General features: G+C 39.3%; 1 protein-coding gene across 1 annotated transcript in view; it reads left to right on the forward strand.

Annotated features, from left to right (window-relative positions):
* The window catches only part of DACH2 (dachshund family transcription factor 2), a 745051-nt gene that overhangs the window by 561277 nt on the left and 164316 nt on the right, over positions 1-19458 (forward strand). Inside the window, exon 5 of the mRNA XM_059678534.1 lies at positions 16058-16216. Coding sequence (XP_059534517.1) covers positions 16058-16216 — 159 coding nt within the window. The remainder of the gene's footprint in view (positions 1-16057; positions 16217-19458) is intronic.

The following is a 19458-nucleotide window of genomic DNA, read 5'->3' on the forward strand; positions in this document are numbered from 1 at the left end:
AAGAAACATTGTTACAAATATAGAAGCTAAACAAAATCCCAGAAACCTGTTTTCAGTCAGCCAGGATCTCAGAGCTGGAGTTGCAACAAAGTTTCAAATACAGAAAGTAAACAAAGCCAGAAACCTGCTTTCAGCAGCGAGGTCTCACAGCTAAAGCCGGCTCTCAGCTCCAGTGACAGCCATAAACCCAAGAATAAAAAGAAACCAAAAAAAAGGAAAAAAGGAGCGGTTGGGAGCTTCAGTCACCTGCCAGGCTGAAAACGGCCCTCAGCCCCTCACCCAGACTGGCCAGGCACCCCAGTGGGGACCTGCACCCTGAAGGGTGTGTGACCAACTGCAAACAGCCATCATCCCCTCATCCAGGCTGGCCGGGCACCCGAGTGGGGAATCCCACCCTGATCCAGGACACCCTTCAGGGCAAACCAGGAGGCTCCCACCCATGCACCAGGCCTCTATCCTATATAGTAAAAGGGTAATATGCCTCCCAGCACCAGGATCAGCAGAGCCAAGAGGCCTCCAGGCACGGGGATCAGCGTGACAGGGGGCAGTGCCCAAACCCCCTGATCGCCCTGCGGCTCTGTGTGTGACAGGGGGCGGGGCCACAAGCTTCCTATCCACCCTGCTCTGTTCGTGACAGGGGAAGGTGCCCCAACCCCCTGATCAGCCCTGCTCTGTGCCTGATAGGGGGGAGCTCCCCAACCCCCTGATTGGCTTTACTCTGTGCCTGATAGGGGGCAGCTCCCCCATCCCCTGATTAGCCCTGCTCTGTGTGTGACAGGGTGCGGCGCCCAGACCCCCCCCATGGGTACTGCTCTGTGCGTGACAGGGTGGAGCCGCAACCTCCCCATCAGCCCTGCCCTGAGTGTGACAGGGAGTGGCATCCCAACCCCCCAATTGGCCCTACCCTGAGTGTGACTGAGGGTGGCATCACAACCTCCTGATTGGCCCTGCTCTGTGCATGATGGGGGGAGCTCCCCGACCCCCTGATGGGCCCTGCTCTGTGTATGACAGGGGGCAGCACCACAACCCCCTGATCTTCCCTGCTGTGTATGTGACAGGGGTGGTGCCGCAACCTCCCCATCGACCCTGCCTTGAGTGTGAAAGGGGGCAGCGCCCCAACCCCTTAATTGGTCCTACCCTGAGCGTGACTGAGGGTGGCATTGCAACCTCCTGATCCGCCCTTCTCTGTGCATGACAGGGGGTGGCGCCCCAACTCCCCAATCGGCCCTGCTCTGAGCCTGACCAGGGACTGCAGGGCAGGCACCTAGGGATTGGGCTTGCCCTCTGCCACCCGGGAGTGGGCCTAAGCCAGCAGGTCGTTATCTCCAGAGGGGTCCCAGACTGTGACAGGGCACAGGCCAGGCTGAGGGACCCCCCTCCCCCCCGAGTGCACAAATTTTTGTGCACCGGGCCTCTAGTCTATACTAATAAATGGGTAATATGCTAATTAGTATGTTTTCCAGATGTCCATTTAGACAAAACCACAGCAGCTGCGAGGGACGAAGGCTGGCAGCATGGTGGCCGGTGCCCTCGCAAGAGAGGCAGGTCAGCGCCCACACAGAAAATGTGGGCCAGTGCCACGTGCCATTCCAGTGCTGTGGCCCCTTTTGCAGAGGCCTGGGACTCAGGCCTTGCAGCTGTGGTGACTGGCAGTGGCAGCAGCATCGGGGTGATGGGGGTGGTGCCTTCCCCTCATCTGCTGGTCACCTTCCGCAGAGGGAGGCCAGACTGCAGCTTAGACCTGCTCCCTGGGCCTAAGCCCCTGGGGGGAGTGGGCCTAAGCCATCAGTAAGACATCCCCTGAGGGCTACCAGACTGTGAGAGGGGGCAGGCTGGGCTGAGGTACCACCCCAGTGCACTAATTTTCATGCACCAGGCCTCTAGTGAAAGTATAATTTACCAAATTGCTTTAGGGAAAAAAGTTTCATTATATCTGGAAAACAAAAATATTTTAAAAAATAAGCAATATTTTGAACAAAGTTATAAGAATAATAATTTTTATCAGTTCATTCAGCTCATATAACCAATTTTTGTCTTGATTATTCACAAATATTTCCATGAATCCAGTTATTCCTTAGAGCTCCATAAATCATTATGTACTTCAAAAAGATGACCTGTTTAGAAACCTGTAATTTAGATTGTCAGAGTCCTTTTCACGAGCCTTTCCAAAGATGTAACATCTTTTCAAATGCATCAGAGTAAAACAATGACTGTCTATAAAGAACAAAACAAAATGACATGGTTATAGACATGATTATAGTGTAATTGATAAAAAATGTTGCTTTTCTGTAAGATATAACATTCCATGATAACAATTTCCTGGTAAATAATAATTATTCTAAAATAACAAAAAAAAGAATAATGCAAAATCAAATTTTTAGATTTAATACACAATTTCAATATATAAGAACAAATAATATGCAAGATTTTAAAATACTGCACATGGCTCATTGGAAGTGTGCATTGAGCACTAGAAATGAGTCATAAATGCCCCAATGTGTGAACCACAAATGCCCAGAATACTACTGCCCCCACAGGGAACCATCACTCTTGGCTTGCTCAATGTCACCAACAGGACATCCGCTACCTCTGAGAGCTCCCTGTTTGAACTTGGCTCTGAATCTTTGTAAGTTCCTTCCTAGAGCAGACTAAAATTTCTAGATCACTCATTTTAATAAAAATATATGTATACAAATAGACCAGAGTTATTATTATTATTTTATTTTGCAAAGCTTCCCATGTAATTTCAAGTGTATTTAATAGGCCTAATTTTTTTAGAGTCACATGAGAACTTTTGAAAAAATTTATAATCCATTCTTTCTACCAGCCTTCTTTTAATTTCAGTGTTTATTCCATGTTATTCAATATGCTTCTTTTATGGTTCTTCTGTCAAGAAATCCTAGGATTATTATTCAGTTTGCCAGACAAATTCTATCTCCTCTGTACACACACACACACACACACACACACACACACACACACAATAAAAAGAAGCATCTGCCTCTCTTTCCCAAGAGAAGATCAGGCTGTACATAGTTGTTTATATGTCACTCACCCTCCTTAACACACTCAGTTGTTTTGTGACTATATATATATATATATATATATATATATATATATAATAAAATTTGTGAAATACCTGATATTTTCAGTATCTTCTTTTATGTGATTCTGATACAAAGTTTATTTAGCTAATATGATGGGTTTTTTTATGAAAAAAAAGTTTAGCGTATACCTTTAAATATTCAGATTTTATTGTGTAATTATCAATAAATTCATTCGCCCACATGGTGACAGGCATATTTTTAAGTGTGACTGACTGATGTACAGATTGGGAATTGCTGAATTAATGGGCATATTTCAAATTCTTGGCAAGGCTTGGCAGTAATTACATCTACTGAACCACTTGATACGTTGTTGGAAGTAGCCCAGTAAAGTCACAATTGGCATTTTTGCTTTTTACTTCATACCTGACTATACATTTTAATGATATTATGTTAAAATATTTATGGCCATACAAATAAATGTACTACTTGCAAAAATAATGGATTTTTACCATTGTGGGTTATTTACTTAATTACTGGGGTCACTTGTGGTAGTATCATTAAAATAATGTATTCTATAGACAAGTTAATGATGTTAATAGCTAAAATATTTAGTCTTTTATATTCCAAATAACTTAAATGACATTTAGTGCTGAACATAGCCCAATTTTGTGCTAAATGTTTTACATGTTCTTTCTCAATTAATCTTTACAGCAACCACAAAGTAGGTAGATATTATAATATCCATATTAAATATCAGGAAACTTAGAATCAAAGAGCTTTAATATCCTTTCCAACACATAGATCTATTAATTGGCAGAGCCAAGATTCAACCCCAGGTCTGTCTGATTCATTTCTACTATACTATCATAATTTTGGGAGGATACAGTCTTTCTCTCTCTATTTTGCATCTGTCTCTATCTGTCACTATTTTTTTAGAACTTTGCCAATTGACAATTGTCTCCTAAATAAGATCACTCTAACGTCACTACTTCATAGAATACAGAAAGCTGAAATTCTAAGAAAAGTTGTATGAATAATAATTACCTCTACTCATTTGCTGCAAAAGATCATACTGGCTTCATTTTAAGTTTTGGACAAAATGAATTCTATTGCCTACAGACCACTTTATGGTTCCCCCAAGTAATTTTTTTATACTTGTAAAGACTACTATGACAGGTAATATTAATACTTGTGGGGATGATGTTAATATATGGAATTGCAAAATAATATCAGGAAGAGTACCATTTTCTTCCAATGTCGACAGCAAAATTGGTTTTAATCAGAATATTTTTCAAGTTATGCAAAACTAACAGTTTATAAGCCTTTCCTCAACCCTGTCATCACACTCAGCATATCATATAGGAGAGCACTGTGCCTTCATTACATGTGATTTAATTCCCTATGTAGCTGAATTAATCTTTGAATCTCAAAAATGCAATGTTCAGGTTTTATCCACTGTGCTTTAAAGTGTCACGTAGGGAATATGTACATCTTGTATCATTTTTATTTAGAAACAAATATACTGAGACTTTGACTTTTACATTTTCTTTTTAATATGTTTTTTATTGGTTGCAGAGAGGAAGGGAGAGGGAGAGAGAAATAGAAACATCAATTATGAGAGTGAATCATTGATTGGCTGCCTCCTGCATGCCCCACACTGAGAATCAAGCCCACAGCTGGCTCATGTACCCTGACTGGGAATCGAACCATGACCTTCTAGTTCATAGATTGACACTCAACCACTGAGCCACACTGGCCAGGATTACATTTTTTTACTGAAACATGACAGCCTAATTCTAAGAAGGTTATAAGAGTTAGGTATAATTTATTTGGGTAATCCTGTGGTGAATACTTAATTTTTTATTATTAAGTATACTATTAAGCAACAGTTTCCATTAAATCCAAGTTATAAACTTTTACAGTAACTATTCTATTTTAAAACTTTTGGACTTGACTCTATATCCTTTAGAGTGATGATGGTGATGATGATCATAATGATGATCTACAATAATAAAAGCATAATATGCTAATTAGACCAGAGGACCTTTCAGACAAAGCCGGGGCTGTGAAGAAAGCCCGGGTCCTGGGTGCCAAAGGGAAGCCAGTGCCGGCAGTCAGGGAAGGAAGGCCTACTCTTGCAATGATTTTGTGCAACAGGCCTCTAGTGGTAATAATAAAAGTGTAGAGATGGTTATTTTCTTAATTAGAGTAATGTTGATTCCTTGATAGAACAGTGGTAGAACATTCTGGTCTATATTCATTCTCCACTACTAGTGTTTATTGCCTGTAAACTTTATGAGCATGGAAACAAGATATTCCTGCTTTCTGGATACTGCTCTGCTCAGTCCTTCCCTCTCCCCCTCCCCTCCTATATACACCTATTCACCCATTTTTCCAATTTTCCTTTCTGATAATTGATCTTCTTCATTTTATTGTCCATTTTTAAGTTTATTCAGCAAACATTTGAGTTGACTAATGTACACATAACTCCACATTAGTAACACTACCAGCACTAGGAATGTAAAGATGAGCAAAAGCTAGCCTCTGTTCTTTTAAAAAAAAATTCTTTATTGTTGAAAGTATTACATGTCTCTTTTTTTCCCCCATTGACCCTTTCCAGCCCACTCTTGCCTCCCACCCCAGGTCCTCATCACCCCATTGTCTGAGTCTTTGGGCCATGCATATATGCATGCAGGGTCCTTGGTTAATTACCTCCCACCTACCCACCTTCCCCCATAGTGAGAAGGGTCACTCAGAGAAGAGCATAGAAGTAGAAAAAGTCAGTTAAGGGGCTCTTGAGATAGTGCAAATGAAAGAGGAATGAGGGTACAAATGAAGGCAGTGGCAGTGTGAATGGAAATCAAACCAATACAAAATATATTCCAGGAATTTCACAATTTTAGCAGGGAACAAAAAGGTGAAGAGATGGCAGTGATACTTATTAGACAGAATAGCACCTGACACATTAGGAACTCAAAATTTTCCAATTTAAATAAATTTTACAAATTCCAGATATAGAGAATAAAAGAGCTAGATCTCTTTAATTGATTAATAGTCTATTTATTATTGGGTATGTTGAACTGAAGATGTTGTAGTAAATTGTTTTACTAAAAACTAACCAGTGACCCCTTATAATCTAGAATAGCACTATATAATAGAATTTTCTGCAATGAAGAAAATTATCAATATATGCACTTCCCAGTATGGTAGCTACTATCCATATGTGAGTTTTGAACACTTGAAATGAGACTAGTGCAACTTGAGGAGCTGAATTTTTCATTTTATTATATGTTAATTTATGAAAATTTAAATTTAAATAGCCACATGTGCAAAGTGACTACTGTATTGGAGAGTGCCTCAGTAGAGGCCCAGCTATGAACCATTATTTTATCTCTGAAGAAACTTGAAACTCCTAGCCCACATAGCACTAAGATGGGACTTGTTAAAAGACAAACTGGTTTTTTTTGTGTTTTTTTTTTTTTAAAGACCTCTTCAACAGTTTTAGATGAATACTTGCTATGTATTTTCTACAAATATCAGTTTAAATTCCAGCTACAGTACATGCTTTCATTACCAATGTACATCAATCTAGAAAATTGCTGAATATACTATTTTGTGAATGCATATAAGAAAACCAACTCAAAATATAATATGACAATGTTTGTAATTTTAACATATATGAACACATATTCTTAGTTCTCTATTCATGTATTAGTACTTTGGAATGTTCTAAACCTAAATTAGTTTTCCTCTCTCTGTCTCTCTGTTTCTTTCTGTTCTGTCTGTCTGTCTCTCTACACACACTATATTATTATTATTTAGAGAAAGCAGTGAAGCATTTACCAGTTTAATTATGACTTAATTTTTTTTTTACTACCAAAGGTTACATGCTATTTAGTTTCATCAAGCAATGTGCATTTATCTAGGACATTAGTTAAACAAAATATTCTATGAATGAGAAAACAAGCTTGACTTAGGCCATATGTTACATAGAAGTTGATTGCTTCCCATTTGGCTGCTTGCTCTGTGCCTTATGTATATAAGATTAGTGAGAACATGATCAATTTAGGTCCATATTTTCAAATAATCTGAGTAATGTGTTTTGTTGTAGCTACAGAAGGCAGAAAATAAAGACAGCTGTTATGGACATTTATACTTTCCACAGCCAAGCCCGTTTTTTTTTTTTATTTAATAATTAACTTACATTTTCTCATAATAGATAACTTTTACATTTGTGCTTTTCAATTTATAATAGCAACTCCTTCTATATTGTTCCTCTTAAACATCAAAAGATATGCCCTACTTGAATCAGAAGACAGACATCTAATAACAGAATGCTTATTATGGTCAGATTTGTGAAAATATGAAATCCTTGTATATGACTCATTTTTTTTTTGTATATGACTCATTTAAACTCAGTAGTCTTTTCTCTAACCAGTTTTGCTCAGTGGATAGAGCGTTGGCCTACAGACTCAAGGGTCCCAGGGTCAATTCCGGTCAAGGGCATGTACGTTGGTTGCGGGCACATACCCAGTATGGAGTGTGCAGGGGGCAGCTAATTGATGTTTCTCTCTCAATGATGTTTCTAACTCTCTATCTTTCTCCTTCCTCTCTGTAAAAAATCAATAAAATATATTTAAAATAAACTCAGTAGTCTTAGAAACTCAAACCCTCAGAAGGAGTAGTTTATAATTTTATATATGATTACCAACCATAAGGAAGGATGATGAACACTCATTATAAAATTATCCTGATACCCTTCATTGTGATACCAATGTTTTATCATCTTCCTTTACTCATTCTTAACAGCTAAGCACATTAAGAAAGTGAGGACCAGTAATCTGATAATATGAAAGTATGAAGGTTAAGCATGGTGTTTGGTATTTGTGTGTAGAGTCTTACTAATGGATTTATTTTATATCCATTTTAAATACTTTTAGGTTTTGGTCTGTTAGGCCTATGATCATTTTTTAAACACACAATATTTTCTGTACTTTTTACAAACCTGACCCTAGTAAGCATTCTGTTACTAGAATGACGGTTGGAAGAGTAATAGGAAGGCAAAATTTTGGCAAATTAAAATACTGCATTGGATGCTACTCACCTACTCATCTTATGCTCCTGCTGCTTTAAAAATCTTATTTTAAGTAGATGGACATAAAGGTCCTTACCATCTCTGAAATTCTGTGTATTGTAAAGACCCTATGATTCAGAGGTCTCTGCCCTCTGGCCACATCTCCCACAAAGAAAAAGCAGCAAACATAAACAATCCTATGAGGAACTTAGTATTTTACAATGGTTTTAAAGAAAAAATATTAAAATTTCAAAGTTAAGAATTTTAACTAAGACAATGGACCTTTATCAAATGCATTGTCAAATTAATATTTCCCCATAAATTTATCACTTTGTTATTCTTACACTGATTTTAATTAGGAATATATATTTCTACGAGGTAGGGGCTTATAAAAATGTAGTTCTCTCTAGTTTTCTCATTGAAAAAGTTAAGATTAAATTAATTAATTATCTATAGCATTAATGCAGTGACTGCCTCTATACTATTTATTTCATAGCTTTAGTTTTACTAAACATTGAGCAAAAATAGTGATAAGTAGTTGATGTGGAAAGCTGAAATAATTCAATTCTTCAGAATTTGTTGCTCTTTTTACATTATCTTTCTCTATTTATAACTGTATTGGGTTAGATTTATACCTAATACAGTTTCTTGAAGTAAAGATGAAGATTTTGATGAGGTTTCTCTATTTTCCCTAACCCACTGCTTACTTGGTTTCCTAACTATGCCTTGTTGAAATGCTATGAAGTTTTATCCTCTTTACTGGATGGATTCCCTCACAAAACTAGTATGACCTGGTTCGGTAAAAGGTGTATACTCTAGTGGTATGGGCTAAATTGTTTCCTCCCAAAATTCATTTGTTGAAGCCCTAACCTTCAGCACCTCAGAATGTGATCACACATTCTTTCAATAGGTATTTAAGTTAAAATGAAGCCATAATAGTGGACCCTAATCCAGTTTGACTGGTGTCCTTGTAAGAAGTTGAAATTTGGACATGCAAATGGACACCAGGTATCTGCACACACAGATGAAAGACTATGTAAGTACATAGGGAGAAGGTGGCTATCTGCAAGTCAAGAAAAATGGTCTCAGGAGAAACTCAACCTGTTTCCACCTTGATCTTGGATTTCTAACCTCTAGAACAACTAGAAAATAAAGTTTTGCCATTTAAGCTAGTCAGTCTGTGGTGTCCTAGTCCATTTAGGCTGCCAAAAATACCACATACTAGGTAGCTTATAAAAAAACATAAATGTATTTCTTACCATTCTGGAGGCTAGAAACTCAAGATCAACATGCTGACAGATTCATTGCCTAGTGAGGACCCCCTTCCTAGTTCCTAGACATTCATGTTTTTTCTGTTTCCTCATATGGCAAAAGGGGCTCAAAACCTCTTCCTGTCTATTTTGTAAAGGCATTTATCCGTTCCTGACCCAATCAACTTGCAAATAGCCGACCTCTGAATACTATCACAACAGGGATGAAGATTTAACATATGAATGGGAGGGGGGACACAAACATTTAGTCTATAGTATTTTGTTATTGCAATCTGAGCAAACTAACACATCTAGAGATGATAGATAGATGATATATGGATAGATAGATGATAGATAGATGATAGATAGATAGATAGATAGATAGATAGATAGATAGATAGATAGATGATAGATAGATAGATAGATAGATAGATAGATAGATGATAGATAATAGATAGATAGATGATAGATAGATAGATAGATAGATAGATAGATAGATAGATAGATAGATAGATAGATAGATAGATACCTAGATACTTAGATAGGAAAAGGACAGTGGATACCCAAACCTTTCACATAGTGATAAAAAAAAAGGATTGACACTAGTTGGTAAAATATTTTTGAAGTATTTTGATAGATTTAAGAACAATGCATGTTATTACAAACTGATAAAGGGGCATAGGGCAATGCATATTTTTTGGCTACAGAAACTTCCAAACTAAGTCATCAATCAGTTTGCATAAACTGAAAACTGGTAATAATTTTAGTTCAAAAGACAAAAATATGTCCAGAAATGTTATGCCATTGTGATGCAAATATCAAGGATGCCCCACATTCTTCAGTTGCCTTCAGAGTATAGGATGATTTCTTATATCCATACTCAGTAGAAATGGGAACAGCCTGTAACTATCCTCTTATCATTTTTAACACAGTGGTTAAAGAGATGAGAATTCAGATAAATTAATCTAAAGCTCTCATCAAAGCACACACAAAAACACCTTGGAATCCTTTCATGATTAAAAAAATATTTATATTCCAGATTATTTGGAATATATGATTATAAAACATTAGACTAATACAGAAACCACTGTTAAATACTGAATGTAGACTAAAAGATTCTCAATTTATAAAATAAATACGGAAATAGCCTCAGCCTGAGTATTGCTGTATGCCATTGCTACTGGGATGGTGAAATACCATTTTAATATTTGTGATATAATTTAGTATCTTCCAAATGTCTTTCTTTGTTGATATTTTACTTATAATATTACAAATTACAGTTCTGTAATGGTAAGGCAATTCATATCTTGAACATAGTGCTAGAATGATGGAGTGGTTCCATTTTTCTCAACAATTGTGTGTTTTTTTTTAATCTTTGTATGTTCTGATAATAATCATGTTTATTGGCCCAATGTTACTATAAAGAATTCTCAGCATTGCAATGTGGTTACTTTCATCATTTATTAAAATATTCCCCTTCCCACACCATTCCTGCTCATTACAGCATAACAATGTCTTATTGATTTTAATTGTAATTTCAAATTTGTGAATGCTGATTTATGTCAATGCACCAAACATAAATTGCCTCCCTGTTCTTAGCCAATAACTGTACAACAACAAACATCTGTATAAAAAGAGAACAATTAGTGTAATCATAGGGAGTTGCCTGGTTTGAATGAACACACCAAACCTCAGCATGATTAAGGTAAAGATTTCTGGTGCATTAAGCCAGTATATTCAATTCAACCAAATTTCCTACCTTCTAAGCTTCCATGCATGGAATCTGAGTGGCTTATAGAAAGAACTGAACATTTAGCTACTTATAACTTTTTATTTGATTGGAAAATCTTTGTCCATACAGGCAGGAGCAGGTACTTCTCAGCCCTTACATATGATGCTACAAAATCTGCTCTTTTTTTGTCTGGAACTCTTCTCGTTGGAGATTGGCAAATGCCTCAATTTTTGAAAAATATTTATTGTTGAGAGTGTTATAGATGTCTCCCTTTCTCTCCCCATTGTCCCCCTCCACTTGGTTCCTGCCCCACCCCAGGCCTTCACCACCTTATTGTCTGTATCCATAGGTAATGCATGTATGCATATAAGATCTTTAATTAATCTCTCCCTGCCCCCCCGACCCTCCTCCTTCTGAGATTTGTCAGTTTGTTTCACGTTTCCATGCCTCTGGTTTTATTTATTTTATTCATCAGTTTATTTTGTTCATTTATTTTGATTTTTAGATTCAATTGTTGATAGATATGTACTTATTGCCATTTATTGTTCATATTTCTTCTTCTTCTTCTTCTTCTTCTTCTTCTTCTTCTTCTTCTTCTTCTTCTTCTTCTTCTTCTTCTTCTTCTTCTTCTTCTTTTCCTTCTTCTTCTTCCTCTTGTTCTTCTTCTTAATAAATGCCCTTCAACGTTTCATGTAATACTTGTTGGGTGATGATGCACTTCTTTAGCTTTTTCTTGTCTGTGAAGCTCTTTATCTAACCTTTAATTCTAAATGATAGCTCTGCTGAGGAGAGAAATATTGGTTGTAGGTTCTTGTTTTTCATCACATTGAATATTTCTTGCCATTCCCTTCTGACCTGCACAGTTTCTGTTGAGAAATCAGCTGACAGTAGTATGGGTGCTCCCTTGTAGGTAACTAACTGATTTTCTCTTGCTGCTTTTAAGATTCTCTCTTTGTCTTTAACCCTTGGAATTTTAATTATGATGTGTCTTGGTGTGGGCCTCTTTGGGTTCATCTTGTTTTGGACTCTCTGTACTTCCTGGACTTGTAAGTCTATTTCTTTCACCAGGTAGGGGAAGTTTCTTGTCATTATTTCTTCAAATAGATTTTCAGTTTCATGCTCCCTCTCTTCTCCTTCCAGCAACCCCATGATGTGAATGTTGATATGCTTGAAGTTGTCCAAGAGGCTCCTTACAGTATATTGGTATTTTTTGGATTATTCCTTTTTCTTTTTTCTGTTCTGATTGGGTGTTCTTTGCTTCCTCGTATTCCAAATTATTGATATGATTCTCAGAATCCTCTACTCTACTGTTAAATCCTTGGACATTATTATATATTTCAATTAGTGTATGCTTAATTTCTGACTGCTCCTTTTTCATGTCTAAAATTCTCACTAAGATCTATGAAAGTCTCACTTAGTCCCTTGAAACTCTCTTTGAGTCTTTTGAAGCTCTCATTAAAAGCCTTGAGCAACCATACTTTTTGTTGTTATTGTTAATTCCTATCTAAGGACATTTTGCCATTGATTTTCAGAGAGAGTAGAAAGGAGAGAGACAGAGAGAGAAACATCTATGTGAGGGAGACACATGAATTGGTTGCCTCCTGCATGTGCCCTGACCAGGACCGGGGGCTGAGCCTGCAACTGAGGTATGTGCCCTTGACCTGAATCAAACTTGGGACCCTTCAGTCTGAAGGCTGATGTTCTGTTCACTGAGACAAACTGGCTAGGGCCTTAATCAACCTTATGACCATTGTTTTGAACTCTGTATCTAGTAGTTTTCTTGATTCCATTTAATTTAGTTTTTATTCTGTAGATTTCTTCAATTCTTTCATTTGTGACATGTTTCTTTGTCTTCGCATTTTGGTGGCTTCCCTGTGTTTCTATATGTTATGTAGAGCTGCTAGGTCTTCTGGACTTGATAGAGTGGCCTTGTGTAGTAGGTGTCCTGTAGATCCCAGTGGCTCAACCTCTCCTGTTACATAAGCTGGATGCTCCAGGTGCACCCTTGTGTGGGATGTGTGCACAGTCTTGTTGTAGTTGAACCTTGATTGCTGATGGCTTCACTGGGAGGAATTGACCACCAGGCCAGTTGGCTAGGAGGACCAGCAGTGACTACAATGGAAGAACTGCTGTGCAGGAGACACCCCTATGGAGCAGGACTTGCTTTAGTGGGACTTTGGTGCTTACTGAGTCTGCCCCTGAATGTGTTGCTTGTGGATGTGTAGAGTTATAATCTGGTATGGTCTGAAGCTCTCCACCAGGTGCACTGACTCTGGGGCCTCCCAGGATGTGCAAAGTCAGCTACTAACTGGGCCACCCAGCAGGAGCTACCCAGCAATTTTCAGATGGTTGCTACTTGTATTGGCCTTGGAAGTCCCCAGACTAGGCCAAGCTGTGAAGCAAGGCAGGCTGGTGGTAGTGCCAGAATTTGGGCCTCTTATTGAAAGGTGTGGAGCACGCTGATGCCAGCTGCTGCTTGTTTAAGAGATTTTAAGAAAGGCTGAAGCCTGAGCCAGGACAGGCCATTCATATGGAAAAGCTGCTGCAAACAGCTTAGTTGGAGCTTCAAGTTGGATGGGGCATGGTCTCCAGGAATCACCACAGTGGAGCTAACAGTGTGGGCCACACTGGTGGGAACTCAGATATGGCTGCCAGTTAGCTCTGAGATGGGAGAGGTCCTAACATAGGAACAATGACCCCCTTGAGCACCCCTGGCTAGAAGAAAGCTGCCCCTGAGATCCTGCCCCAATGCCAGACAATCCAGTTCCTCCCTGAATGTCCTTGGTTCCCCCAATGCCTCCACCCAATGCTGGAGCATAGAGCAAGCAGGACCAAGTAAGTCCGTGCATGGGCCCTTTAAGAGGAATTACTTGGGTCTCCAGCAGCCTCTATGTCACTCAACCACAATTCCTGCTGGTTTTTTACAGCCATAGTTGCAGATACTTCTCTTCTCAGCCCTGGAAACCTGGGCTAGGGGTCTGGTATGGGGATGGGACCCCTTGCTCCTCATGGGAGGCTTCTGAAGCCAAAATATCTCTACCAATTAAAAACACACCACAAGTGGGTGCCATACCAGAGTATTCCGCACCTCTGCCCCTCCTACCAGTCTCAATGTACTTTCTTCTTTACTTCTCTAGTTGTAGAACTTCCATTCAGCCAGATCAGGCAGTTCTGGACGATGGTTGCTTTGGGTTTTGGTTGTAATTTTGATGTAGTGTGGGAGGCAATGAGTACCAGCATTTACCTATGCCATCATCTTGGTTCTTGCTAAGACCCCCATTTTGGATTAGAGATTGACTTTTACACAAGGGGTATTGAAATAGTGCTTAGGAGGATGTAGATTCCCAGAGCTGGCATAGGAGTCAATGAATGGGTAGAAAGGTGTGTGTGTGTGTGTTTGTGTGTGTGTGTGTGTGCGTGTGTGTTGCTGTTGTTTTTTTTTTAAAAAGCCTGGCAGAGATTCTAGTAGGTAGTTTTCTTAAATAAATTTTAAATCTTCAGGAAGAATACCAATTGGCTCTGAAAATACTTCCTTAAAAATGTTCAATTCTAGAAACTGTTTGTGTAAATGTGGCACTTGAGAGAAAAAGTATAAAATATTCAACCTTTTTGACTCATAAATTAATTGACTTCAAAGAAATAGTTCAAATGAATGTTGTTATGGTGTAATTTATAATAGTAAAAATATTGAAACAAACTCAAAGTCTGATGTTTAATAAATTTTAGTACATTAAACTCAGTAGATTACTATGTAGCCATTACACTTAGTAAATATGATATCTGAAGCAACATGACAGAGTTTTTACAATGTTAAAATGAGTATCTCCATGAACAAAGCCTGGAAGGGAACTTAAGAAAGTGAAAATAAGTACAATGTTGAATGTTAGGAATATGAGCATGATGATTTCTTTTTACCTTTTTCTTTTCAGTCAATGCACATATTTTACAGAGTGCCCAAGATTCCCAGGCTAAAACTCCACCACAAAACAACATCAATGTTTCAGGCAGCATATGGAATAATCAACCAGGTAGAGATATTAATGTCACAATACCAGCATGGGAATGAGAGCTGAACCACTGACCCCTAGATGAATGAGCCAAATCAAGCATATAGATGGAACTGTCCACACAACCATTTTGTTTTCTAAAGCCAGACTATGTGCAACTGAAGTGACTGGAATTAAACCCTGTACCCCTCTGTTTAAAGACTTTTCCTTAAAAGTATGTGAGAGGAAATAATTCTGTGGTTGTTTCCTATATGGTTTTAAGCAATGGTTCCATCCCCATAGTATGCCAAGTGCCAAGTGCCAAGTGAAATAACTATACCACTTTAGATCACTGCCATAATATAGTAGTCTGTATTTATGAACACATTACTTCACTCTCTAGCATGGATGAGAAGAGGAAAGTACAATTTTAAATTGGGGGCAATGGTTTTATATTTTATCCAACTTATTCTGTACAAAAGCCTGATGTGTATGAAGAGATTAGCCTTTTGAGGGCTGGACCTGAGAACAAAATAACTGATCATTTAGTCTCTTAAATATTTTTGAATTTTATCATACTCTTAAAAATGAGTGTATTCTTTTTGAATGAAGAGCAACTGTTCTTCATTAAAATATAGCACATGTCTTTCATAGGGTTGAAGCCAGTAGTGTTCAGTTAATGGCCTTCAACAGATAAGTGCTTTCAAAAGCTATTCATTATGATTCCAGGTTTGTTTAGACTACCTGTAATTCAAGCCGCCCCATATTATTAGTGAGAATTGTTAGTCTTTTCCGAAGCAGGTTAAATCCAAGACTATTGAAAGCTTTGAAAACAATCATGATTTACAATGTTTAATAATATTTTTAAAAAGTAATATTAATAATTATAATCCTAAAAAGGAATTTTTAACCATCTTTTTCATGGAATGTTGTCAAATAACAATATGTTTATATGAATGTTTTTTTAGGTGGAAGTGAATGCTCATGGGATAAGGATAAGATGCAGTCTCCTCTTGCTGCTCCTGGACCTCAACATGGAATTACTCATGCAGCCCTGGCTAGCCAGCCAGGCCTTGGGGGCGCTCCTCCCCTCAATCCACTGCAGCAGAACCACCTGCTGACCAATAGTACGTATACTATCCTCCAAAAACTTGGTATATTGAAAAAAATGGAAACCTTGGGCCAATAATGCTAGTCTATTTCTCTTCAATAGGGTTTTTTTTTATTTTAATTTTAATTTTTTTTCAATAGGGGTTTTAAATTTTAAGTCAGAAGGGTAGATAAAGACAAATTTATTTGAAAAAGGGTAAGGTTTAGCAGTGCTTTTGTGGTACCACGGTGAGTAATCTGGATCCTTAACCCAGTGAAAGTGTAGGGTTTATAGAGTTGAGATAGATTGAAAGGTTATGTAACAGAGTAAAAGTATGTGCTACATGTAGCAGAGTAGTTAAGAATGCTATCTATAGTCATGTAAACTTGGGTTTATAGTCCACATATTTTGAATTTCACATCACTTTTTGATTTTGGAGAAGTCAGCTAACTTTTCCAAGTCTAATTGTCCACAATTACAAAGTAGAAATAAAAATATACCCACTCATTAGAAGGTCTTGTGAGGCCAACAATAATAAAGGAAGTGCTGCCGGCAGTAAAGTACTGTATAACTATTATTATTACTCAGTAATCAAACTACTGCTTATGTATACAAATTCTGTTTTAGATGCTGTTTTTAGAAATGTCAAAGACAGAATTATTTCTGTAGGAAAGCAGGTCTTATGTACATTGCTTGACTAAAATCATACTCTTTTTACAAATAGAAAATTTGAGAGAAGGGGTCCATTATTTTTCCCTAAGATTTTTGTTCTCTCACTAAAACCTAGGATCAAGACAAAGTAATTATGAAATATTTTAATATGCACCAAATTTTAATGACATTCATAAGTTATTAAGCATAAAAAATAAGTTATGGTGTCTTACTGTAAAGAAGTTAGAATCTCAAGACTGAAATCTCCCATAAAAATTGTATGTTAATTAAGCAAAGGCAAACAAAATTAATGCCAGGAAAGTTACAAATATGTTATGAGAAGTCAAAAAAGGACTGATTAAGGTAGGCATGTCATAAAGGAGAGAAGTTTAGAGGGTTTCTGTATAAATATTTCTCTCTTTTCCACGACCAGCACGGCTAGAGAGTGTACAGGAGTCCTGAGTAGGGGCGAAGGGGGATTGAGGAAATGAAAGAGACAGACACAAAAACAGTAGGGAAAGCTGGGACCAGGTGGGACAGCTGTCCTCTGATAGAGATACAGTGACCCAGAGCCAATACAGTGCATTTATTTTATACAGTAAGATACCAGGAAGTTTTACTAAAGTTTAAGATAAAGAAAATATGTGCATTCTTGTGGCTTCTTTGTAATTATCACTTCTGGGTGGGCCCCGATAATTGTGTTTGTTCCTGGTGCCTGCCAGATTTAGATAATGAAATTCCCCCCCCCACCCCCCCCACCCCCTGCTCGCCTGAGCTAAAGGTCAGACTGACAACACACCTGCTTCTGGCAAGGTATGTTTCCAGGGCGTGACTCTGCCAGGTGCCACTGGATTCAGACAACAATCAGCCCAGGGGCCTTTCCCAGGCACTCTCTACACTTCTGGTTTATGGTTTGACATGTAGAGCTTAGAAGTTGTCACTACTATCCTCATAACAATAAAAAAGTGGAATCTGTTGTGCCCAGATTTCAAGGTTCCCAGGACCCCCAGGGAGCCCGTCAGTCCAATGCAAAAGCAAAGAGTCCTTCATTTCGAACTAGTTCGGCTCCCCGACCACACTCACTGATGCAACGGTAGCCCAGTGGCCGAGAGAGAGAGGCCTGATGGGATTGTGGGTTTTATAGTAAGGGCAGGGGAGGGGACTGTGGGCCCCGCGGATTGGCCAGGCGCGAGTTGGGTCTTGTTACACAGGATGTGGTCATATTGATGGCGTGCACTTTCCTTGATTATCATTGGCTAGTCCAGAGAAATCCTGGGCGTGGCCAGCAGAGGCCTGGGCCTCCAGGAAGAAGCCCCCGCCAAGCACATGGCTCTGCCCAAAAATGGAGGACCCAGGGCAAGATGGAGGGCGCAGTCCTCACCCCCCCAAGGGCGAGCTGAGCTCGGGCTCCAGGGGCCAGTCTGGTTGCCGGCGGTCCAGCAGATCGACCAGTCCCAGCCCAGACAGGAAGTCCACGTCCTCCATCTCGTCCCCGGGGCGCTGGCGATTGCCTCCTCCTCCATCTCCTCGGGCGAGGGCACACGCCCCTCCCCACCGCCACTGCTACCGCTGCTGCATGGGTCCGGTCCGGGGCAGCGGGCGGGTGGCCTGCGCCGGGCTCCCGCCGTGGGCTGGGGAGTCGGTGCCTGAGGCCGCTAGCAGTGTGGTCAGGCTGTGCCTCATGGGGCCCGGGGGCCGGCCCACGTAGGCGCCGCGATGACTTGCCCTTTCAGAATCAACAACTCTTCTTTTAAAAAAATATATTTTATTGATTTTTTTTTTTTACAGAGAGGAAGGGAGAGGGATAGAGAGTTAGAAACATCCATGAGAGAGAAACATCAATCAGCTGCTTCCTTCACACTCCCTACTGGGGATGTGCCCGCAAACCAAGGTACATGCCCTTGACCGGAATCGAACCTGGGACCCTTGAGTTCGCAGGCTGATGCTCTATCCAGTGAGCCAAACTGGTAGGGCAAGAATCAACAACTCTTAAATCCATCTTAGGTTGAGTTCCCAGGGCCCAGCTATCCCCCAAATAGGAAATATAGGCAGATGCAGAGAACGATAGCATATAGGGAATAATAGCAACAGCTGGATATGTTAGGAGCATTTAAAGAGTAATTGAGTGATGAAGACTCAATGTGAAAATAGCTTTAAAGGTATTTAGGGAGTCCCTACACTTTCATGATTTATACCTCCAGGAGCCCCATCAGGTTTTCCAAGTGAAGACATGAGAAAATCCCACTTATGATCTTATGATTCTGGAAGCAGGGTGGGGGGAGGAGGGGAGGAAAAGTAACCATATCAAAATATTCCCAGTGTGTTATCTTCTTCTTAAGAAATGCCTGCCCTCAAAGGAAATAATTTTATCCAGACTAATTGGTATTATCAGAGCCTTGCTGATCTAGGGAAATGGATATACTAAACTCCAAAATCCTGTAGCAACTGATGTGAAGGAAGGGAATTACACAGCCCCAACACCTCTAGCCTTCTGCATGTGAAAAGAGAATCACACAACTCTAGGTTCCTCTAGCCTTCCTGTCTCACCTAAAAGGGAAAAAAGTTGAGTAGCACTTATGAAAGTTATAGCGTTAAGGACACAGGCTCTCTAAGAGACTAGGACTAATA

This window comes from Myotis daubentonii, chromosome X (genome assembly GCF_963259705.1).
Source record: "Myotis daubentonii chromosome X, mMyoDau2.1, whole genome shotgun sequence".
Lineage (NCBI taxonomy): Eukaryota > Metazoa > Chordata > Mammalia > Chiroptera > Vespertilionidae > Myotis > Myotis daubentonii.